General features: G+C 42.0%; 1 protein-coding gene across 1 annotated transcript in view; it reads left to right on the forward strand.

Moving 5' to 3' along the window:
* Nucleotides 1-24,449, forward strand: part of slc9a5 (solute carrier family 9 member A5) — a 30,104-nt gene extending 5,655 nt beyond the window's left edge. The window contains exons 2-16 of the mRNA XM_018692812.2: nucleotides 3,684-3,986; nucleotides 4,102-4,265; nucleotides 5,620-5,698; nucleotides 5,779-5,956; nucleotides 7,492-7,712; nucleotides 8,234-8,436; nucleotides 12,093-12,182; nucleotides 12,938-13,008; nucleotides 13,188-13,314; nucleotides 14,755-14,846; nucleotides 14,954-15,080; nucleotides 16,016-16,165; nucleotides 17,276-17,345; nucleotides 17,614-17,742; nucleotides 19,034-24,449. Coding sequence (XP_018548328.1) covers nucleotides 3,684-3,986; nucleotides 4,102-4,265; nucleotides 5,620-5,698; nucleotides 5,779-5,956; nucleotides 7,492-7,712; nucleotides 8,234-8,436; nucleotides 12,093-12,182; nucleotides 12,938-13,008; nucleotides 13,188-13,314; nucleotides 14,755-14,846; nucleotides 14,954-15,080; nucleotides 16,016-16,165; nucleotides 17,276-17,345; nucleotides 17,614-17,742; nucleotides 19,034-19,617 — 2,588 coding nt within the window. The 3' untranslated portion in view covers nucleotides 19,618-24,449. The remainder of the gene's footprint in view (nucleotides 1-3,683; nucleotides 3,987-4,101; nucleotides 4,266-5,619; nucleotides 5,699-5,778; nucleotides 5,957-7,491; nucleotides 7,713-8,233; nucleotides 8,437-12,092; nucleotides 12,183-12,937; nucleotides 13,009-13,187; nucleotides 13,315-14,754; nucleotides 14,847-14,953; nucleotides 15,081-16,015; nucleotides 16,166-17,275; nucleotides 17,346-17,613; nucleotides 17,743-19,033) is intronic.
* The last annotated feature ends 900 nt before the right edge of the window (nucleotides 24,450-25,349 follow it).

The following is a 25,349-nucleotide window of genomic DNA, read 5'->3' on the forward strand; positions in this document are numbered from 1 at the left end:
TGACTTCAAGATTTAAGTAGAACAACTGCTGTAATCTAGATTTACAAGCTGTTTACATCTGTCTGTGTTTAGTTTTTATTTCCTTGAATCATTTTATATTTTGTGCTGTATGAAATGAGTGGGCTGTGGAGGAAATAAGGATGCAGTGAAGGAAAAGAGAAGGTAGAGAAGGAGGTCAGTGCAGCTGAAACTTGGATCTAAACAAACAAAAAAAATCTCAGAGATAAAAATCAATGAGAGACCGTTTAAACGTCACAGTGTGATTTAAGTTTACAACGACCAACATTAAAACCACTTGCATAATATTGTGGTCAGTCTGGGGAGTTTGGAGGCCAGGTCAACACCTTGTGCTCTTTGTCGTGTTCCTTGAGACATTTCTGAGCAGGCTCGGTGGTGCGGTGGGTTTGTCCTGCTGGGGGAGGCCCCTGACACTGGGGAGTGCTGTTGCCATGGGGGTGTCAAAGTAACATCCAGATGAATGAAGGACCCAAAGTTTCCCAGCAGAACGTTGGATTGTAACCAGGTGATTAATGTTATACACCTGTCAGTGGTTTAATGCTGAAGCTGATTGGTTTATAACTGTTCAATTTCTGTCTGATCAGCTTGCAAGTAGCAGCAGATACTCAGTGATAATCATCTGAAAACAACTGTTTGTCTCACTGACCTTGGTGTGTGTTTGTTGGACGGTCACCCTCCTCCTCCACCGTCTTCTCAGTCTGATTCACACCCTTCAGCTGAGTGTAAAAACGACCGTCTATCCAAACTGACTGGAGATCAGCTGCTGTCTTAGGTCAGTCAGTGTGGTATCAGAACAGCTGATCTCAGCTATGTGACTGATGAAGATGAAGCTGAAGGACAAACTGTCTGATCTTTGTAACAGACGAACCAGAGCTGACAGAAAACTTATCTGAGTCCAGCTTCACATTTTTATTTTTTTACCTTTAAGGGAAAAATCTTTCACCAAACCAATAATCAATTAAGATGAAGTGATTTGGAAGTGAAGCATTTGGAGGAACAACAGGCGTGTGTCAGACATCTATACTCACTGTTTTTATTTGATTTCTCTGCAGTGACTGAGACTGGAGGGTGTGAACCGCTGATGTAGATAAAGTGAAAACATAAAAACAAGTAGATGTGTCTGATTCATGCTAATGAATCATCAGTTACTGTTAAAAGGAGAAAAAAAAGCTTTGTTGATTTCAGAGACAGAGACAGAGTGTGTTCACTTCACTCTTTGATGTTCTTTATCCTCGAGTTGATTTACGAGGACCGTCACTAATGTGTGTGTGTGTGTGTGTGTGTGTGTGTGCGCGTGCGTGTGCTGTCATTATTCTCGTCATGACTCACAACAGACCTTAAATGATGGATTCCTAACTACGTGCCCAAGGATGTGCGCACACATCACGCCAACAGTGGCACGGCAGCTGATTTTCTTTTTTTTTTTTTTTTTTTAAAAAAGAGTGAAAAATGACGATCTCACTCATCGCCCGACCCTGACCACACATATTTAAACTCAGGTGCATCAGATCTGAAAAGAATCACGACTCAGCAGCTGCAGCTCTGTTCTGTTTGTTTCCTCACATTCATCCTGAACCTGCAGAGTCCAGGAGAGACTTGATGCTTTCAGAACAAGACTATGCTGGACTCTAAAGACTCATCAGACACCGCCTTCATGAATAAAGGAGAGGAGGAGGTTTCTGATTTGCGACCAGTCACTGTGGTTTTTGAACCATTTTCAAACTTTACTCAGCAACTGCTGTGGCTCAGGAGAGGTCTATGTCAAAGTGTCCTTGAGTCTAAAAAACTACTCTAAAAAACTACTGTATAAGTTCAGTTCATTTACCATCTAACATGTACCATCAGCTGACAGTCTGAGTGATACTAGTGTTTGCTTACAAACATCTGAAGTTATTATCCAGAACATTTTCTATGTCAGCAGTGAGGTTTCATAAATTAGTAATGAAAACACAGGTAGTGATTTTGTATATGATACTGTGGAGAGCAGAGTTTCAGCTGAAGCTTTCAAATCAAATTGAAGTTGTATCGGTTTATTGTCATGAGTTTTGACGCATTCACAGTGTTTGTTGTAGAGATGACTGTAGCACATTTGGTCTGAGTTGTGTTCGTCCCATTCTTGTGAACATGATATCTCAGTAGGAAGAAGGTTTTTCTTCAGATTTGGTTCAAACATTCACTTGGACTCAAAGATGAACTGATTAGATTTTGGTGGTCAAGGGTCAAAGGTCTCCATGACTATAACTCAAGGACTCACGCACTAATTAACCGCAATTAGACTGGTTGGCAGAGGCAGGAATTCTAGTTTCAGAATCAGAATCAGACTTTATTGCCAAGTAAGATTGCATATACAAGGAATTTGTCTTGGCATATTGGTGCTAAAGAACAGTGATAGTAGACAAAGACAGATATAGAGAAGTAGAAGTAAGGCTAAGGACTAGAAAGAGCAAAAAGAAAAAAACTAAATTTACAAGGAACATAAATATATATTAATCTAATATATAGATCTTGTTGAGGAGCCCAGTTTCAGACGGGAAGAAACTGTTCTTGTGGCGTGAGGTCTTGGTTTTGATGGACAGATTGTGATGGAGGAGGTGAGGATGGACTCAATGATGGAGGTGTAGAAGTGCACCATCATTGTCCTTAGCAGGTTGAATTTCTTCAACTGCTGCAGGAAGTACATCCTCTGCTGGGCCTTCTTGATCAGGGAGCTGATGTTTAGCTCCCACTTGAGGTCCTGGGTGTTGATGGTCCCCAGGAAACGGAAAGACTCCACAGTTCCGACTGGGGAGTCACACAGGATGATGGGGCAGGGTGAAGCTGTGTCTTCACGGCATTCAGCTCCAGGTTGGTGATGTCAGCAAACTTCAGGAGTTTGACAGAGTGACTGGAGGTGCAGCTGTTGGTGTACAGGGAGAAGAGTAGAGGGGAGAGAACACAGCCTTGAGGAGAGCCGGTGCTGATGGTTCGAGAGTCAGAGATGTGTTTTCCCAGCTTCACATGCTGCCTCCTGTCCGACAGGAAGTCTATGATCCACCTGCAGATGGAGTCAGGCACACTCAGCTGAGAGAGCTTGTCCTGTAGCAGTGCTGGAATGATGGTGTTAAAGGTGAAGCTGAAGTCCACAAACAGGATCCTGGTGTAGGTTCCTGGGGAGTCCAGGATGAAGTGGAGGGCCATGTTGACTGCATCGTCTACAGACCTGTTGGCTCTGTAGGCAAACTGCAGGGGGTCTAGGAGTGGGTTGGTGATGGATTTGAGGTGGGACAGCACAAGGCGCTCAAATGACTTAATTACCACAGAGGTCAGGGTGATGGGTCTGTAATCATTAAGTCCTGTGATCCTTGGTGTTTTGGGGACAGGGATGATGGTAGAGGCCTTAAAGCAGCCTGGCACATGGCATGTCTCCAGTAAGGTGTTAAAGATGTCCAGTACAACATTTAGATTTTATTTCCTCCAACAAAGATAATATGTTCATGTTAATTAAATTAGATATTTCTGTCACAGTGCCAGAATCCTCACCTATAATCTATGTCATCTACTCCGTTACATGAACACGTGAACAATCCTGTTCATTTCATACATACGCTGGCTCCCTCTGTTATTAAGTACACTGTAATAAACCTCTCAGTTTCAGAATCTACCTGTGTTTCCTTGTTGAACTGCAGTGTTCCACTTCTCCCAGCGGTTCACCACCGTGGTCCCAGAGAGCTGCATGCTGATCCTGTTGGGTCTGGTCCTGGGTGGGGTCGTCCTCATAGCCAATAAGAAGCAGCTGTATCAGCTGGAGCCTGCCCTCTTCTTCCTCTTCCTGCTGCCAACCATCGTGGGAGATGCTGGGTACTTCATGCCGGCCCGCCTCTTCTTTGACAATCTCGGAGCCATCCTGACGTACGCAGTGGTCGGAACACTGTGGAACGCATTCTGCACCGGATTCTGCCTGTACGCCGCCAAACTGCTGGGGGTCATAGGTCAGTCACTGAGGGTCATAGGGATAATAGGTCTGTTACTGGGAGTCATAGGTCTTTTACTGGGGTCAAAGGTCAGTTATGTTTCTGGTGTGTTTCTATTTGTGTGCGTGTGCAGATGAGCGCGTGCAGGCAGACCTGATGGACTTCCTATTGTTCGGAGCGCTAATCTCGGCCGTGGACCCGGTGGCAGTGTTGGCTGTGTTTGAGGAGGTTCATGTCAATGACACGCTCTTCATCATCGTGTTTGGAGAGTCGCTGGTCAATGACGCCGTCACTGTGGTGAGACATACACACACACACACACACACACACACACACACACACACACACACACACCTCATCATGTGAGGTCTGTTGGTGTGTTGCTATGGAAACAGAGAGGCTTACAAGGTCAGTAATGACTACAATACAGTGTTTAGGGGAGGGGGATGGTGTGGGTATTGTTTACTGTTCTTCGTGCCCACTTTGCTCTTGTTGTATTTCTAGTATTATGTAATAGTTGTATGGACGGATTATGAAACAATGGGCCCCTTGGCATAGACGAATAAAAGGCTTCCCCACCCCTCCTATATATAGTCATTGTACATCTCTTTGTGCGTCTTTTCACTGAGTTCTGTAACTTTCTAACAAGGAATATTAACAGTTACTTCATACTGACGGCCTGCAAGGTCAGGAGGCCCCTGGGTCTGTGCCGGTAGGCTCACTAATCCATCCATGAATAGTTGGATAAGTCGAAGTTGCAAAATATTTAGTATCAGTGGGAGTATTAGTAGTAACAGTACAAGTATTTTTGTTTGTGTTTTTTGGCAGCACGTCTGTATTTTGGAACCTTTTGTGCCGAGCTGTGTCTTCACAGGTTTTTAAAGGGAAAGTGACTTATTATGTAACTTTCAGACAGTTGTAGATGTTGTGAGACTTGGATTAAAAACAGGAATGATCCAAATCCACGCAGCAGGGGCGCAGATATCTTGACTTTTAGTCTGTCGTATGGGTCATAGTTCAAAACACTGCAGAGTTGGTTAACACGCCGCTGAAGAAAGCACCTAACATGTTCCTTTAAAGTTCTGAGTTTTCTCCACAGTTACAACAGGATGTCTGATGAACAGACAGACGGCAGCAAGAAGAGCAAAAAGTTCACATTTACTCAGAAACATGAGATTAAACGGTTCTGAGCAGATTAATGTAATTGCAGCTTTCTAATCCTCAGCAGCACTCAGAATATGAGCTAATCCCACCAACAAATGGAAAAAACCAAAGTGTGGGAATACTGCAGCCATGACCTGCAATCCAAGAAAGAAAGGAGAAAAGAGACCGAGGGTCTGTTTATTTTCCCAGACTGCAACATCCAGTGTTTCCACTTCATCATTAGTGTTTTACAGAAAATGACATTAACACAGCTCAGTCAACATTATTCTGCTGTTAAAACACGGTCACCGTTTGTTAAGATACTGTTTGTTGACATCAACTCTTTACTGGTAATTATAGGGGTCATAGGTCTGTTACCTCCAGTGTAGTCTGTTACTGAGGGTCATAGGTCTGTAACTGGGGGTAATAGGGTTCATAAGTCAGTTACTGGGGGTCGTAGGGGTCATAGGTCAGTTGTAACTGACAAAACTTTTTTCTCTACCTGTAGGTTTTATATAAAGTCTACATTTCCTTTGTGGAAGTGGGAGCAGAGAACGTTCAGACAGCAGATTACTTCAAAGGAGTCGGTGAGTCCACAGAAACGAACAAAATGCAATCGGTCTCTTAGTCCTCTGGTTCTCACCTGCTCCTCCTCTTCCTCTCACAGCTTCCTTCCTCATCGTCAGCATTGGGGGGACTTTGGTGGGTTTGGTCTTTGCTGTCATCCTGGGCTTCATCACTCGTTTCACCAAGAAGGTCAGGATCATCGAGCCCCTTTTTGTCTTCCTGCTGGTCTACCTGGCCTACCTGACCGCTGAGCTCTTCTCCCTGTCTGCCATTTTGTCGTAAGTCAACGAGTGCAACCAGATCGACCAGCATCACCAGCATGTCAGAGTGTATTTGTATCGCCCAGTAATCACATTCTCTGTGCCTCATGCAGGAACATATCTACCACTATACCCGGTTTAGTCGTTACACTCTTTTTTCCCTTGCGCATATACTGTGTAATATACGGTAATACTGTGAAGTGCTTTATTGTTGGTCTACTTTGTTACTATTTATCTTTTTAGCATACACACTAGATCGTGTCTAAGAAGAAGCGAACAACAGCCCCTAATGTCCACAAGCAACTGTTTTTGCTGAACTTAATTATCTAATTTTCAAGGCGCCTTTCTCAAGTTTACTGTTGCTAGGTTACAAAAACTGTCTTCTAGCAATTCCGCATTTTCTCATCATGGACGTCCCGCCCCTTCTTGATTTTGATTGGTCAATGAGAGATGAGAGAAGTGACGTTGACGAGCGTGGCGGTTTTCCAACTGAAAGCAACTGTGAGCAAAGCGGGAAAACTGCTCTGAGAATGTTGCTAACACAGTACTACATAGGAGTTTTTATTCTAACTAGAAAATAATTTGTGCCAGTGTTAAAACGGTGGCATATGGCACACTCGACAAGAGCTGAAGACACCAAACACGCAATTTACGCGCGGTAGCGAATCTCCAGAGAAGTCAGGTAATAACATATTTGTTGCGTAGCATGCTAATAATGTAGCTACCTAAGGCACTAAGCCGTATAATTTGTGCGGCAGTCTAACTTTGCACCCTATATGGTCTTTTCCTGATTACATACATACTTTAAACCATGTAGTTTATGTAGATGGAAACACATTTCATGTAATTTGGATTCATTTGTTTTCTCTCCTGTCCACCGTAGCTAAACTATGGTCATGGGTCATATAGTGACTATTGTCAACTCAGCCGCCTAGAGTTAGAAGCCCCAAACCCAGTTTGTTTTAGTGCTGCTATTATGAATAAATGTGTCCATCTTGCTTTGACAAATGTCTATAAATCTCCCATCACTGTCACATAATTTAATAAGAATATGAAGAACACTGGGACTGTCCTGTTCCTTTTTTGTGTTAAAGCTACTGTATACAGGATCAGTTATCCCATTTTACCTTGCAGAGTCACTGCAGAGTGAGATCCGAGCTCTTCAATCAACATCACAAGAAAACATTTAATGCTGTTAAACCTAAGCTCTGTGCAATGGCACACACACAGCCTGAGCACAAACCATGCAAAATCCAGTCACTGTTCAGTGTGTGTGAAAAACATACAAAGGTCAGATGTAGATGTGACTGAGGCTCAGTGTATCAACTGTGGAAAGGCTGTGACCTTTGCAGGATGGTGATGATGATCCTCGTGTGAGATTCTGTGTGTGGAGAATGTATACTCAGCCTCTGCGCAAGGAAAGAGAAAACAGATTGTGAAAATATAAAATTAACTGCAAAATAATTAAGAATCTAATTTTGGATGTTAGAAAGAAAGCAGAGAAAGAAACCAACAACTACAGTTTCTTTTTCCTTCTGCCTCTCTCTCCTCAGTATGACCTTCTGTGGAATCGGAGCCAATAAATACGTGGAGGCCAACATTTCCCAGAAGTCTCGGACCACGGTGAAGTACACGATGAAGACTCTGGCCAGCATTGCCGAGACCATCATCTTCATTTTCTTGGGGATCTCAGCCGTGGACAAGTCCAAGTGGGCCTGGGACACTGGCCTAGTGTCCTGCACCCTCATCTTCATCTTTGTCTTTAGAGCTGTCGGTCTGTTTCTTAGTTTTGTTCTACCTAACAGTTTCTTTATCATGTACATTGATGGCCCAGCGACAGTTTATGTGACAGAAACACTTGTTAATTGTCATAATTTTTCTTCTTATGAACAGTGGAGGAATAAAGCAGCCCGGTCTGTTCTGTTTCAGCCTCAGATTGTGACATTTTAACTTCACACCTGAACGATTTTGTGATGCCAATTGCTGATCTTTACAGCGCAGGTTAAAATGTCACACTGATGTCAGGCAGAGAAAAACTCCTTTTTAACCTTTAAACCTCTTTTCTCCTTCAGGTCCATGTCTCCCTGCTGATTTAAAATGTAAAGCAGTGGCCATGTGAATTAAGTTTTTTAACCTAACCAAGAAGTATTTTTCTCGGAGAAATTTCCTGAAATTTTATTTAGCTTTATCCTTTAGGTGCATTTTGAGGTTCTGAGAGATTAAGTGAGTAAATCTTTGTCTCCTCTATAGATAGCGCTCCCACCATCCTGACATTTAGTAACTTCTGTTCTCCAGGTGTCATTGGTCAGACCTGGGTTCTGAACCGCTTCCGGCTCGTCCCATTGGACAAGATCGACCAGGTAGTGATGTCTTATGGTGGCCTGCGGGGGGCAGTGGCCTTCGCTCTGGTGGTTCTGCTGGACGGCAATCAAGTCAAAGCCAAAGATTATTTTGTCGCCACAACGATTGTGGTCGTTTTCTTCACAGTCATGTTCCAGGTAAAAGCAACAACACTTCCTGTTCAGATTAGACTCCCTGATACTATGTTTTGTGTTTACATGTGAACTGGTTTCCTGGTTATGAGTTACACATGCAGTCATATTATCCTGGTTTTGATAAGCCTGGACCTGTGGTCTGGAGTGCTGTGACAGAAACATGTGGTCTTGAAACACCTGATCCAGATTTCTGATCCGTCTGCGTTGGTACAAACTTAGTGATGTTGAGAAAGTCTTTGTCATTTTGCCATCTATAAAGTGAAGAACCCAGAATATTCCACACTCTGCTTCTCAGAGGCTTCAGTCCTGATCATCTGATCAATACTGTCCTCCTCCATTGTCATTGATCAGCTCAGTTTACTGACAGAGCAATCTGTCAAGTTGGTAGTGAAATGTCAGAGCGCCCTCTGTGGACCACAAGGTGAACCACTCTGTTGAACTCAAACAGTTTGTTACTGAACCAAAGTTTGAATTTTCATGTAGGAATTAAGTGTCAGGCTCTCTGTCTGTGCAGCAACTGTTGTTGCTGAGCCACTGCAGCTGCTGTCCAACGTCATGTTGCTCAGCAACCAGAATGATGTGTGTGTCCTTTGACCTCCCTCAGCGAGAAGGAAAATACTTGTATCTGATGACAGCCTGATGGATCATTAAGTCCTTGTACCTGTGTGTGTGTTAATTGCATCCACAACATGAAAGTGTTGTAAAGAACATCCTGATGATGGATGTGTTCTTAGAGGCTTTTTCACACCTAAATCTTTATTGACAAAAAACAGTCCTGCTGATTGATTAATTTGCAGCTCAGTTGCGATGTTGCCATTTTGAGTCTTGTATAATGTTCATTTCTCTTCAGTGATGATCATTTGTCAGTGACGCCACGCTCTTTTTATCTGCTTCAACTGTGATTTGGTTCACACCGTTCACAGGGGTTTATTCTCAGAGTCTCAACATGAAGATGTCACCAGAGGAAAGATCATGTAAAGGATGCTGCATCCTCTGGAGATTGAGATACTTAATGACAGGTTGTAGTAGCTGACAGTACCAGACACTGTTTTGTTGTGTGAAGCTTCAGGTTCAGGTTTGGTCTGTGTTTTAAATAGAAACACCAAACAACTGGTAAAAGTAAATGTGGCGTATGGTCAGTGCTTTCATCAGCCTGGTGAGCTAAGGGTCAGTAATGGATGAACTGAGACAGAAACCTACTCTGAAGTTTGGTAGAACCAGACCTGTCTGGATCTTAAAGATGCAGATATGAGCTGGGGCCACACATCTGCCAAACCTCAGCCACACAAAAAGACACTAACACACATCCACAAGGTGTAAAGTATAAATATGCTTTGCATCATGTTCGTTCAATTTAAAGTGGAAAAACCTCCACCACTTTCCTCTGTTGTATCATACAGCTAAATGAGCGAGTGTGTATTTGGATCTAAGAGTGTAAATAGACACTAAATCTGAAGTGAGTTCATGTTCAGGCTCTTTGCTTTGATCCCCTCTCTGAGCTTCAGGCGGTGTTGCCTCTTTCCCATCATGAATCACACAGACTTCAGCAGATGGTGGTAATTAGTATAAATGTCGTCTGTTTACTGAGTTATCTTCTTGATAAACAGCTGATGTGCTGTGTGCTGTGTTGTTGAACCCTGTAGTTGTCAGGATGAGTGTGTCCCTGCAGATTTTACTGTATGGTGCAGTAGAAACTAAATAGATTAAACAAAGAGGAACTCTTCAGGTGTATATTATAATTATGACTTTCAGATGTAGATAAATTAGGACAAAGTTATCTCATAGTTACAAGATAAAAAATATTAGATTCTTAAGTTTTTGTAATTTATTTTTTTAGCTTCTCGTGCCTTTATTATACTGACAGCAGATGACAAATGACCTGCAACAAACGCAACAAATATTGTGACGTTGTGGTTTCTGATTAACGTACTCTAATCTGAATCTGATCTGATCTGAACGCGCAGATATCAAATCAGAGAAAAAAAGAAGCTGCAGAACTTTATTCAGAATCCTCCTGTTTTTAATCCTCCTGTTCTTTAGTATCACAGTAATCCAGTGATAGTTGTCTGCACATCCATGATACACTGCAAACTAGGGATGAGCATAATTAATCGATGATAGATTATTGATCGCTAAGAATTTTGTCGATCGCTTTGAATTTAATCGACACGTTCGTATCAACAATGTTGTGTAGTGTGTCTTGAAGCAATATGATGAGCTGCCCCCGAGCTGTTGTAGAGATCGAAGATAAACATTAAGAGAGCAGGAGTTTGATGTGGGACCATTTCAAGCTGAGATATAACAAAGCTCATTGTAAACGTTGCAATGCCGGTGATAACTTTTCTGTATTGTCTCTAAAAGCCTCTCAGTTGTGTTTGTGTTGAGCGCTGTAGCTTTGGTTTGTTATTTGTTATTTGTTTTGGTTTGACTGCCTTTTTGTTGTTTTACTTTCTGTTAGTTCAACTCCAAAGGCTTTGTTTAAGAGCATTTTTGTGAAACCATATATTTTTTTCTTGAAATACAGATTTCATTGAGGAAAAACTGAATTTTTTAGTATATAATATTTTTACTAATTGATAATTGATCACCCATTTTCCTAATAATAATAATAATAATAAATAATACTCAAGGAAATGTGAGGAGGTGGGAGGTCAGCTCTTCAGAACAGCAGCTGCTTTTGGCTGGTTACATGTTTTCATGATCTAACAGGCGTCTGCTGTCTGTGGACTCTTGTGGATCACTGAAATCCTGACTCCTGGTTTATGGCACCACAGAGCTGTTGAGATGTTTCAGTCTGAACCATTACCGCTGTTGGTGTGATGTAAAAACCATCCTTCACTGTGGGCACAGGCTCTGCAGTTAGTATGATGAGACCTGCAGGTCTTCATTACTGTGTGTGTAATTGTTTTGTAATATGTCTCTGGGTTTGATGAGCTGTGTGTTTTGTGCTGCGTTGATTATCGTCAGTAATGAGAGGCCAGCAGACACAGCTGTTCTCCCAGAGTTCATTTAGTTTTTATGGATTTTAACTGAATCAGACAACTGTTTAGACACCGGTCGCTGATGTTTGTAATGTCTGCTTTGAAAAGTTCAGTATAAATGAGTCTGATGTTGTTTATATTTGTGTTGAATTCCAGTCTGTAGGAGGATGTTTGAGTCAAACATGATGATTAATGTTGAGATGCTGGAGACACAGATTTTCTGGTCAGGCTGCAGTCTGTCTACACACACTGAACATTTACACTGAAAACACAGGAACATAAGAAGATTACCACTTGTTGTGTCTAATCCAGAGCGTTGAAACCTCATATTATCTTCATACATACACATCTTTTTAGGGATTCACAAATTGGCTCGTTTGCTGGGAATTCAGGGAGACATGCTGTTCCAGGATCAGTACAAAGAAACTGTGAAATGATCAGACTATTAAATGCATGCAGTTCATTTGTTCATTCATCAGTTCAGCTCTTTTCCTTCTGTTGATCTGAGCTGTTCGTCACAGCTTCATGCAGAATATTCTGGGACACACATCCTCTGATCTGTTGATATTTGCAGCAGGAGAGTAAAACCTGCTGCTTGTCCTCTGTGTGTCAGTCGTAGTTTCTGAGGCTGTAGAAATCATCGTGTCAGGTTTAATAAGTGTATTTTCTTTGTGTCAGGGTCTGACCATCAAACCTCTGGTGAAGTGGCTCAAAGTTCCTCGTTCCACCAGCAGGAAGCCGACCATCAACGAGGAGATCCACGAGAGGGTGAGAGGACTTCTTCTTCTTCCTCTTCTTCTTCTTCATATTGCAGCTTGTTATACAGCTTTAACATCAGGGTACAGTTTAGACCCCATCCTTGGGGTCAGCGTCTTGCTCTAAGAAACAGCCAGGCTCTCTTTATCCAAATTCAAACCAGCAACTCCTCAAATAAAAAGCAAATAATATTTCATCTCTAAAGCTGCTGCTGACCTTTAAAAAGGCTGAAATGTCATATATGCTGAAAACACCAACTACAGTCTGTTTAAATCCCCAGAGAATATCAAACATTGTTGCCTGAGAGGGTTTTATCTCCTCAGTTTGTGCAGGATTTGCTCATTAAGTAAGAATTATTGTAGAGGTTAAGCAGTGGGGCTGTCTCTGTCCAGGTCTGTAGATGAGTTCTACCACAGTGCAGGTGCACAGAATTTATTCTGTGCTGCTCACAGCTTTAAAAATACAACAGCAACATCTCTCTCCAGAAACAGAGTCTGAAAATAATCCACAGGAGACACTGGCAACACTTTTCATGGAGACTTTTATTTAGTAGAAAGAAACTGGTAAAAAACAAAATCCCTAAATCCAGATTTGTCAACATCCTGAGGAGCTGATTTCTTCTCATTGTTCCTTTTATGTTTGACTTTTCATCGTGGCTCGTCCATCAGAACACATGAGTTATTCTTCCCATCAAACTTTCCCAGAACTTTTCCAACTAGTTTTTCAAAAAGCTGTGTGTGTCTGTGTGTGTGTGTGTGTGTTTTCAGGCCTTTGACCACATCCTGACAGCAGTGGAGGACATTGCAGGGTTGCAGGGATACCACCACTGGAGAGACAAGTGAGTCCTGCTGAGACACAATCATAACATTATTATAATGACACCAGAATAATAATGAGATAAAACGCACACTATTTTCTGTAATTGTTGTAATAACCAGTAGTGAACACTGGGGGGAGCTGGTTGATTTCAGTTGTTGTGGACCATGCTGAGTCTCTGTGTCTGCGTCACCTGCTCAGGTGGGAGCAGTTTGATAAGAACTACCTGAGTAAGCTGCTGCTGAGGAAGTCTGTCTACAGGAAGAGTGAACTGTGGGAGGCCTATCAGAAGATAAACATAAGGGATGCCATCAGTGTCATCGACCAGGTGAGACACACTCTCTCATGAAGCTGAGCAGCCACTAACCAGGTTTTTATTGTTAGCGAGCGGAAAAGCTTTGAGCAGAAGAAACATTAAAACATAACAAGACTCAGAAGTAAAATCTGAGACTTAAATTCATTTCAGTAGGCCTTTTAGAATAAAAACAGAATCAGTTGAGCACATATCTCTAAATGATGAGTGAACCTGTTCAGGGTTTTCCTCAAGTGCTGGCTGTTGGCCATACATCGAAACATTTTCAGCTGACTACTTTCTCACTGTTTCAAGTCCCTGTCACTTTTTTTTAACGTTATAACTCTAATCTTAAACCAGATGAAGGATTTTTGTCGACAGACGTCTGGATCTTCAGTAATCGGAGAAACAAGCTGAGCAAACAGCTGCTCTCCATGTCCTGTGTTCACCCCAGAGTGTCACAGAGAAACATTGATTTTTAACATGAAACTGTTTTTTAGTGTTTTTTCCAGTTTTAATTATCAGGTCTGTTTGTTTTGGAGAGGAGGAGACCCTCCCTGGACAAACCAAGCCGCTGGCTGAGCAGTTGTAATGTTGTCAATCATAAAATACAGAGAGAGATAAACACCACTCCCTGTGACCTCTGCTTATATTAGTATCAAAGTGGGAGGTGAGAAAAGGAATGAAACAGATTTATGGAGGGAAACAAAGCTGGAAGGGAAGGTTTCATGAAGCAGGCTGCCCATTTCCCCCTTCACTTTCTTCTTCTTACTTAATTTATATACAGTATATATAGGTAGTGGTCAGAGGGGCCAGATCAGTTGGATGAGTTCAAATCCACGTTCGGTGGATGACTGCATGAAGGCCGAAGTTGTGCCAACATTAAATTTTTTTTGACCCGAAACAGGAAAACTACAAAAGTTATCAACTTTAAACTTTCTGTATTATCACACAAAGAGCTAAACTGTATGTGCAGGTAAGGTTGTGATGATTCACTGATCTGAGCTCAAGGGCTGAATTACTACAGCTATAAATCGATTTATGAGCAGCGTTTACACACATCCTGGAAAAGCCTGGAATTCTGAGCTGTAGCTGAGTCAGTCTGAGAGCATGTTTCCAGGATTTCACAGTGGTTTTTAAAAGTTTCTGCAGGTGTGAACAATAAATTTTTATTTTCAACAGTGACTGATTGAAGTCAGTTTGAGTTCAGGATGTTTCTCTGTTGCAACAGTTTGCTCAAACTGAACTCACTGTTGACCTCTGGTTACTGTTGGAGTCATGATCTGTGAGACAGAATTAGGGGATTATGGGAAATGTGGTCTTTAAAAGGAGAAACAGCATCAATAACAATCTGGTGTGAGAAATTAACAATTGACCGGGATGAAAGGTGAAGCAGACAAAGAATGCTTTTAACCATCAACCTTTACCTTTAACCTTTGACCTTTTTTGTGTGTGTGTGTGTGTGTGTGTGTGTAGGGTGGGAACGTCCTGACCTCAGCCAGACTGTCTCTGCCCTCGATGGCCAGCAGAGCTTCATTCCCTGAAGTCACCAATGTTACCAACTACCTGTGAGTCACATGACTGTGTGTGTGTGTGTGTGTGTGTGTGTGTGTGTGTGTGTGTGTGAAACACCCACTATAACACTTCATGCTGTCACACTGACTGTGTGTTCCAGGCGTGAGAATGGCAGTGGTGTGTGTCTGGACCTCCAGGTGATCGATAATGTCCCCGGAGCCAAAGTGGAGGAGGACACCGAGACGCACCACGTCCTCGCAGAAAACCTGTATAAACCCCGAAGACGGGTAACACACACACACACACACACACAAAACTTAAAAAAGTGATTTAATAGAGATGTAATGGTATCGTCAATTTCACAATATCATAAAAACAAAAGTGTCTCAATATCGTTGTGGACCTCAGTAACAAACAATAGGTCTTCCAGGCAAAACTGTAATTTTGAAACTGTGGATGCTCCTGCATCTTTTAGATCTGACATGTGGAAGCATTTCAGTTTCCCTGTGTCACAAAATGAGAGAGGGGAAAAGATGACAGATAAAAAACTATATGCAGACAAGTTACCTACACGTCGGGGAATATGACTTTTTTTTGTGTTTTAAAATGAATCTTCAACAGATTTTTTTTCCAAGTCTTCATTAGCTTTTTTAAAAAAATATTGCAATAAATAGTTTATCATGGAGTTGTTACCGAGGTATTATTATATTATTTATTATATATATATTATATCATGATATTTTGATATTGTTAATCCCTATTATTCTATGTTCAGTGGATCCTCTTGTGGCCCATCTGTATGGTCATTACAGCCTTGAGGAAGTTCCGGGGGTACTTACAGTTCCCTCCAGAGGCACTAGGGGGTCCTTAAAGAGGTCGTGGGTGTCCTGCAGGAGGTTCTAGGGTCATTGAGGGGTTTATTTTTGTACCTGAGTAGCTGCTAAGACTCTTTGAGGTCTCAGGAGTCCTTGAAGAGGATCTTCCTCAAAGACTAGAGGAAGATCCTGAGATCATTAAGAGAGATTATGATGGACGTCCTTCAGCACAGACCATGTATCATCTCATTAATACAAGATGACACTTTAACGCTGTGTAAACTGTAGTTGTGTTACAGTGTTGGTACAGAATGGACAAACACGGCCATACCTTTCACCTCTGTAAACCTGTAGTCAAGTATGCATGTTGTGTTGTGTCCTGACTACGTTGTGTTGTTGCCATTCAGTATCAGTCCCACTACAGCCGACACTTCATGCCTCTGGGGGAGAAGGAGCGTCAGGACCGGGAGGTGTTTCAGAGGAACATGAAGAGCCGCATGGAGACGTTCAAATCCACCCGATACAAACGACACAAGAAGGAGCGCAGCCTCAAGAAGGTGACATCACCAGCTGATGCCCGTTTTTTCACTGTCAATCATGTGAATATAGTGTATAGAAAGTGTTATACTTCTTGCAGTACCTATGTTTCCTGAAGGCAACGCGATTGAGCCAGAAGTGTGAAACTGGAAAAATATGATCTGAAAGAAAAAAAATAAAGATTTGAAACTGTAAAAAAAAAAAAAAAAGAAAAGAAAAAAAAGTTAACCTGAAAACACAAAATCTGCAACTGAAAAAATAAGACCTCAATCTTCAATATATGAAAGTGAAAAATAGAAACAGATAATTTATTCAAAAGAATTCCAAAGCTGAATCAAAATTATATTTAAACTGAAAAACTTTCCCTTCACTTATTTTTAGTTTGAGAACAATTTTAACTTTCAATTTCAGATCTTTTTTTTTTTAAACAAAACTATTGGCCCAGATTCGGCTCCATAATAACATACACAACAATCTGAAGCTGCAGTGTCAGTAGTGGTGCTGGTTTTTCTCGGTGAAACTATTTGACAGCTGGTTATACTAGCTTTATTTATTCATTTACTTTTATTTAAGCAACACGCACAAACAGAGAGAACACAGACTAATTACACCAAAACATCAATAAACACCAAGGGATAGAAAATTTAAAAAGCATTTTTCAAAGTAAATCTGACTGTGAAAGTTTATGTTTTGTTAAATTAGGATAAAAGAAACAAAGAAAGCAGGATCCTTCTGTGACTGAATTATTAAAATAAACCCCTGAAAGTCTAGAATTATTCCAGAGTTCCCCCAGTTTTCTGGTTTTACTGGGAAAATCAATGTGGAGCTCCTGATGAAACAAAGGTCAAAGGTTAAGTGGAGCCTCTGATGCAGCAGTTCAGTGTGTGATCTCTCTTTCATGTGTCCTCACACACATTCAAATTCCTGCGTCTGTTTGTGAAACGCACATTTAACTCTAATTAACAGCTTCATCTGCTGACGTGTTTCATTTCTCTGACGATTCCTTAATTACAGTAGGGAACTTTCACCGCTCTCTGTGATGAAACACAAAGCGCCATGCTGATTGAAGGGGCCAGCCGCTTTCTGTTATGGCTGCAGGTGAACTGACGTGTTTATTCTGCTTTCAACAGCGCCGAGGATCCGACGCCAAGGAAGACAGCAGTGACAAACCCAGACGCAACGTCAGCTGGCAGGACAAAGGTAACGCAAATAAAGAAAACTGATGGGAGAGAATTATGCAGAATTAGAGAACAGAGCTGCAGCTCAGGGATCAAACAGCTCAGTGGCACAAAAATGTGGAGCTCTGAATATCTGCAGCCTCAGTGGAGCCCTTCACCTGTAATACACCTACTGTCACACCTGTACAAATACCTGAGTTAGCAAGTAAGCAGCTCATTAACATTTGATCTTCGTACAAAAGATCCTCTGTGTGTTTGCGTAGTGATGGATTATGTACATGTGTGTTCAGATCCGGTGGTTGTTCCCGTGGAGTCGGAGGAGGATAAAGCCGAACACTCTGACGCAGAGAAGGAGGACGACGTTGGGATCACCTTCGTGGCTCGCAAGGCCGAGACGCCCAAACAGCGACCCAAATCAGGTGCAAACACGACAGAAAAATTGAGCTATGAAATCCAACTTCACCACAACAAGTGTTTCTCCTGAGATCAGTCGCACAATCGTCATGGAGGTCACCCAGTCACTATCACAGGGCATAAATATGGAAATCACATGAGCAGAGGTGGTTGTATATGGAGGGAGATGGTAAATCCAACTGTTTTCCTCAGCAGCCATTTTTTAAATACAGTTTTAAAGCTGGTTACTGATGTTTTCTACAACTAATGATCAGTGATTATACACCATAGCTCATTTAGATGAGGTGCTTAGTGTTTGCACTTTAGTTTAAACGCTGTGCCACCACACGCTGACTTGTTTTTGTATTTCAGCCATCCATCCTCACTTGGCTGCTTTTCTTTCTTACCCTGAAATTCAGCTTTTGCAAAACAAATATTAGGGGTGTAACAGTTCAATTAGTCACGATTTGGTTCGATATTCGATACAGGGCTCAAGATTCAATACACTCATGATACATCTATGGATAGATTTAACAAAGAAATTACGAAACTAGGATCTTAGAGTTCTTATTTATTCCTTCTTAGTGTAAACTGCAAAATAAAAACTCTTACCTCAAATATTGTGTTGCCACAAAACCCAGTTTCTTACAGTGTTTTCCTTATTGTAAACTAAATGTAAAAATCAAATCTTTCTTGCAGACTAGTGCAAAAGAAAGGAATAAATAAATTAATGACGAGTGAGGACGAGTTCACAGCGTCTCCTGACTGCAGAAATGGAAGTGTGGGGAAATTCTGTCAAACAGCCAAGAGTGACAGTTGTTACAGATGATGAGTCTGAAAAATATTAACTGTCAGAGAAAACAATTATGTGAGAGGAATAAGAGTAAGAGAGGGGGTGACTCAGCTGATTAGTGGCCACTAGGAAAGCGAGCAGTCAGCAGACATCTGACTGAACAGAACCTGAAGCAGCCAGATGCCGTTTCATTGTCAGAGGCTGAGGGAAGATGAGAGAAACTGCAGTTCAGATCGACTCACTTTAATTCACAGTGTATATAAGTAATGAATTACTTCACATCAGTCACATCATGATAAATTTTTTCAGTGTCACAGTGCATCATGTTTTCTAAATTATGCCACGAATCGCCATGAATCGTTTCCCCCCAAACAAATACATCTGTCCAGTGAGGAGAGGAACATTTAGTCACCTCCAACTTTCTCTGTGATCACATGGCACAGCTGCAGCCATGATCATAAAGTAATGATTTGATCAGAAGCACAGGTGAACACTTGCACTAACTGTTGTGTCTCCCCCTTCAGTCCCTGCAGCTCTGGACGGGTGTCAGAGTCCGACAGCTGCCCCCTCCTCGCCCACCAGTGGAGACAGCCACTTACCGTGGAAGGGCAGCGTGGGCTCACCTCCTCCCTGTGTGTCTGTGGAGGCCACAAAGATCATCCCCGTGGACCTCCAGCAGGCCTGGAACCAGAGCATCTCCTCACTGGAGAGCATCTCCTCCCCGCCCGCCCCCGCTGAGCCCATCCACCCCCGGGTCAGCGCCCTCTCCAGACTGGGAGGACCCCGTCCGGCTTCCTACACCCCGCCAGGCAGCATTGGAAGCAGCACCTCCTCCATCGGAGCTCAGGTGTCGCAGGGCTCTTTCGGCTTCTCAGAGAAGAAGAAGGAGGATGAAGAGGAGGAGGAGGAGCAGGTAGCGTCTCAGGAGATGCAGCCGCTCATGTCGTCTCTGAGGCCCCCTGGACCCCTGTCGCCTCCACTGCCTCCACCGGGCTCCGCCCCCAACTCAGGGAGGAGGAGGAATCCCTGTGTCTACCTGAGGAGCCTGGTGACGATGCCCCCCACTGGCAGTGGCGAGCCGCACAGCAGAGGCCCCACCCAGCTGTAACAACAGAACCCAGATCAGTAAAACATCCGACACCTGCAGAGCAGAGCAGGAACTGATCCACCAATCCACACACACACACACACACACACACACACACACACACTCAGACCTACCTGTCAGGCCGTCCAATAGGAAACCAGCTCACTATGTCTGTTTCACCTTAGATCTTCTCCGTCTGCAGCTTCACGTCTGATCTGATAATCATCCGTCACTTCCTGTAGTCTGAGCTCATTTTAAAGTCTTAGCTGCACATCACCAGCCGCCACATATCACCAGCTCCTGTGGGTTGCAGGTTGAGAGTCTGACACGGGATTTTCAGATTTTCAGAATAAAGGTACTGACAGCTGATTGGTGATATCTTTTAAAAAAAAAAAAAGTTTTGTAAATTGTATGATTTTTATGTGAAAAAACTCCACATATTCAGAGTTTCTTCCTTCAGTATCATGTCAGTCGACATCACAGCTGTGTTTCTTCCCTCTGCTGCTGATCCTCACTCCATATTAAAAACAACAGTGAGAACACATGGAGAACTTCATGACACAAATATATCGTTTCATTTAAAAAGAAGGCGCAGAAATTTCCTAAAACAGCTGCTCACTGTAGTTTTTATCAAACAAACCGGAGGGTATAGCATGCTCTTTGGGGACTGTTTTCAGCAGCAGAGTAATCCACTTTAGGTGCTGTAATGAGTTTTTGTGTCAGATCCACTGAGCTCACTGTTGACATCCACAGTTTACAGATGAGTTTCACATCAACAATCAGCTAAAAGTGTGTTTACACCTGGTATTAAACTGTAAACATGCTGTGATCAGATTTGTCAGTCCTCTTCTGGAGGTTCACATCATGTTTAGATGATAACAAAAACACGCACAAGGAAGCTTGTGAGGAAAATGGCCGCTGCCGCAGAGGAGACAGGATGACAACTCTTTACATTAAGAGCAAGAAAAGCTCCTACGGGCGTCTGCAGAATCTGCAGAGATGTTTCTGCATAAACTGAAAGTCCACACAAACAAATTATCAGCGTTTTTTAACACATGCTGTCTGCCCATGGTGGCTCTGCTGGCAGGAATGATAGACCTAGTCCTCTCCTCTGTATATAGATATGTAGACCACCAACTGCAACCCCCCACCATCCCATAACAGTCATTCTAGGGGAAACACTGCAGAATGACAAATGTAAAGTTACAGTAAGTGAAAGTAATGTTCCATCACATTTTACATGTATGTAGTGAATATTGAACTGAAGATTGACATTAAAAAATGTCTTGCAAATCAAATTGCAATATCTGTCAGCCCTAGTGTAAACACAGTCTCTACAGCATGACCTCTGATCTCTGAATCCCACTGAGCTCTGCTCTCATCAGCAGTTATCTAACATGTAAAGACAGAAGCTCTGACAGTTACAGTGATGAGTAGAAATGTTAGATCCTCGTCACATGAAGCATCAGGAAACCAGATGGAAGCTAAACTGGACAGTTCCTACAGAAGCAGCTCAGTTTACAAAGCCATGTCTGACTACTACAGCTGATCTGTTTCCACCTCAGATTAATTTACAGAGGACAAAGACCTGATAGAGAGGAGAATTAGAACACATAATTATCATATGATGATAATTTATTATCTGGAATCAGATCACAGTTTAATACCACGTGTTAACAGGGTGTTAGTGTCTGAGGGAGCTTCATTATTAAACTATAATTATTAAACTCTTCATGGACAGAATCAGTGTCACTGCTGCTCTTTAGGTCTTTATAGGACAAACAGTCTATATTTAATGCTATGTAATCAGTCAAAATCTGCATCATATTAATCTGGTGGATTGTCTGTTTTATTTACAACCTGGGTCTTTTGTTTTGTCTGAGCACTTGGTGAATACACTATCATCAAAGCTGATGGATAGAGGACCCATGCTGTAATAAGGTGGAATTGTCTTTTAATGCAGTCCAGTCTGAGCCTGTTGATCTCTGTACAGCTTCACCTGCAGTTTGACACTAAACTGAGAGAAGCTTTTAAAGCCTTATTTCTCTGATTTTCTTTACAAACATGCATCCACATGTCTGACGTGTATTTATTCTGTCTCATATAAAATCTAAAACTGTATTTTGTAAAGCTGCAAATATATCAAATCTACAGAGTAGTTTATTTTGGAAGACCAAAGTGTGTAAAAAGAGCATAATGAACATTTATACAGTGTGTATCTGTCTATAACTGCCTTACTCTGTTGTGTCTGTGTCGCTGTGTGTTGTGTTTTATCTGTGTGTAGGTGTAGACCAATCATCAGGCCGTCCACAGGTTTATTATTTCACCAGCAGGCTGTGTACACGCTGAGAGTCGAGGCGGCTTCTTTAGTTTTCAGTCTGTTGTGTTTTGCCAAAGAGTCTTGTTTGCCTTAATGTCAGAGCTGCTTTCACACACTCAGCTTCAGCTCCGGCAGCGGCCGCAGCAGCTTAACCTCAGGTGGAGGTCCTGGTTTATACTCACACAGCAAAAGGTCAAAGGTCGTATCATGACACAAACATGCACTGCAGTCCACTTGTGAAGTCGTCACATCATGGCTGACAAAAATACTGTTTCCAGGTCGAGCTTCTCTGAGTCTCCTGTTTTCAAAATGGTGCAGTGCTGTGTCCAGTGTTTGAACAGATCTGAACAGAGTCCAAAAAACTGTTCAGTGTCATTCTACTGCTTTCACTGTGACGAGAGGAGAAGAGGAAATGGCTGCAGGTGATAAGTCACAATTTTTGAACTAATGAAGAAAAACAGTTTGACATCAGCAAGTTAGCTAGCTAACCTAGCTAATGTTAGCACCAGTTAGCAGTACAGTTTGGTTCTTGCTATGAGCCCACATCTTCATGTTTCAGTTGTCCTTTTCTGTGCTGGCTATCTTCACTCAACTAAGGTGAAAACAGACGACCATATCTAGCCATTTTCGTTATTTTGGAACCCAGGATGCAGCACTGCAGCATCTTAAAAACAGGAGAGCCTTGGAGAAGTTGGACCTGGAAATAGTACTTTTGTTGTGACGTCAAGCAGATACACATTTCAGACAGTAGGTGCTACATTAGAAAAAATTTGCAATCGTTCACGTCCTCATCAATGTTTCAGTCTCAAATGTGGTTCATTCAAGTATATAAACACAAAAGACAATGCCTGGTACAAGAGCACGACCCCAGTGAACTTAGTCATCGTGTGGTTTTCTGCACTGGTGGGGGTAACAAACATCAGTCTTCTAGGGGGCAGAATAAAGCGCATCAGAGCGTTCAGTCTGTGCGTTTTCAAGGTGGCAAAGCACATCTTAGACAACAACTAGAGCGTCATCAAACTGTTCAGCTGCGGTTAACGCCCCCTAGCTGCAACACCCAAACTGCAGCTTGTGATTGAGTTGTGTTAAGATTTTTCAGGTGATGCCCCAGAACACAGCAACTTCTGAATCGGATCTTTTGTAGCTGGAGGCATCTGCGTTTACATACTTGTGAGGACCATGTTTGGGGCCTTATTGTGCAGCTACAGGAGTTAAAATTAAATCCTTGATAACAGAACTTATTAATGGTTACCAATAAGTGTAACTTGAATCAATTATGTTATTAATTTAAACATACTGTGCCTGTATAATACAGCACTTTAGCAATTGAATTTGGGTTTAATTACCTTAATGACGATTTCTGCATTTCTGGAAGAATCCAACTTTCCAGTCATAACTGTGACTCAGATGTTGACTTGAATGGAAACTGATATTTACGAAAACTTCCAGGTCACATGAATACAACACAAAGTAACACCCTGTGTAAACAAATGAAGTCAAACAGATGAGTTAAATGAATGTGTTTGAACTGATTAAACAGGTAAATATTAGAGTCACCATCTTGCTTTCAAAGCTCTGGTTTTGCAGCGATGAAGAGTTCAGTCTGTAAAGTTTCGTCCCTCATGGCTGCCTCCTCTTCTACATCTTTAGTTTTTGCAAACTGTGCAGGTCTCTGTGGTTTCAAATGTCTCTGTTAGCCCATCGACCTGCAGTGTTGATTTCTTGGCACCTGATGTTAAGCTGGTGCAGCAGCTGTTTGTGATGTCTAGTGTCTTTTCTTGTTGCCTCACTGAACCACAATGACTGTAATAACAGACAAAAACAGAAACATGCTACAGCTTGTAGAAAGGCCTTTATACTGTAAAGATACTTGAACTGGAGCTGACACCAGATCAGTTGTGAACAGTCTGGTCCCAGCACAGGAGCTTCAGCACGTCCCTGTTGATCATCGCTGCAGCTTCATTGTGGATGTTTTAACTCTGAACACAGACGCAGGAATGTGCTGTAGAACGTCAAGTCTCGTTTTGTTTCTGAGGTTTTTGTTTCACCTGTGATTCAGGTCGTTGTGGGTGGAAATTTGAATGAAACATACGTCTCTGTGCCAATTGTTTGCTAGCCTTGGCTCCTGCCCCAGAGAAGAAAAAGTCAATAAATGTGAGATGTTTTTCTGAATGAACTCTGTGCTCGTGCTCACTTTCACTTTGTCCTGCTTTGGGTGATTTATGCTTGATTACAGTTTTATGCCACTGGTACTTGAGACTTTTTATAGCTGTAGTTATTGACTTTACAAATTAAGAAAAAACCTAAAACACATTTCAAGTATTGTGTGTTGTTTTGCTATAATCAGTATGCAGCAACAGTAAAATCAACAGGTAAAAGAATCACTCCCTGATCTTGTTGTGGTGCTTAATAATGGTGGTACTTTTATTTTTAATACTCTTGGCTTGTGATGGAGAATTATTAAACTGGGTTATTGTTGCTTTTACTTAAGTACAGAGCTGTGGATTCACATACAGATTCATTTGTACAGTAAAACTCCCAGTGAGGCAGAGCTGTGTGATACTGATGAAATTAATACCATAATAATCCTAAGAAAACACTCTGACAGTGATGTGGAACAGTGCAGGGATCAGTCGGCTGACTCTGGGTTTAACTTGGTCTTTGAGGTCTCAGGCTCTGGTTCAAACTGATCCTCCAGACCTGTAAAAAGCAGACTGATCAGGCTGAGGAGGTGTGGGTCCAACTCTGACGACAAAAACAAAACAGGACGGCAAGATGTTTGCAAAGTAAAGGTTCATGCCAGTCTGTCACAAACAGGTGTGCCTGTGTTGGTTGTACAGAACATCACACTCCAGCTGTGGCGACCTGAGCAGACAGAAAACACACTGCACCACCACATGTACCAACAACTGAACACAGACAAAAACAACAACACACCGATAAACATGTTTGACTTACAGCTGATACAAATCAAGGAGGAACTTTACTGGAAGACTTTACCTTTACTCCTCTACCTTTATCTGACAGCTGCAGTCACTGGTTCCTCTGCACATTTACTTTTTACATTCAACATGATATAAGTTCATAAAATGTTGCTGTCAGGGAAGTCTTGGCTGTTTTGGTCGACACCCACATCTGACAAAAACCTCAGTTCAGCTTAATATAACACAAAGGCAAGTCACAGGAAACATCTGTGTAAGTGGATTACAGTTCAAACTGTCGTAGTGAGGCAATTTATATAGTCACAGGTAAACAATATCAATTAAAATGTTTGTTACTTGTTGAATATCATTTCAATATCATATCAATGTCAGATAATGTGTTGTAGTGATCTGTAACAGCCTCCATTAATTTATCAACCAGAGAGAACTTTTCATATGATGTAACACAAAGTGCTTTACACATTAAAAACAATAACAACAAAAACAATAAA

The sequence above is a fragment of the Lates calcarifer genome, linkage group LG2, assembly GCF_001640805.2.
Source record: "Lates calcarifer isolate ASB-BC8 linkage group LG2, TLL_Latcal_v3, whole genome shotgun sequence".
Lineage (NCBI taxonomy): Eukaryota > Metazoa > Chordata > Actinopteri > Centropomidae > Lates > Lates calcarifer.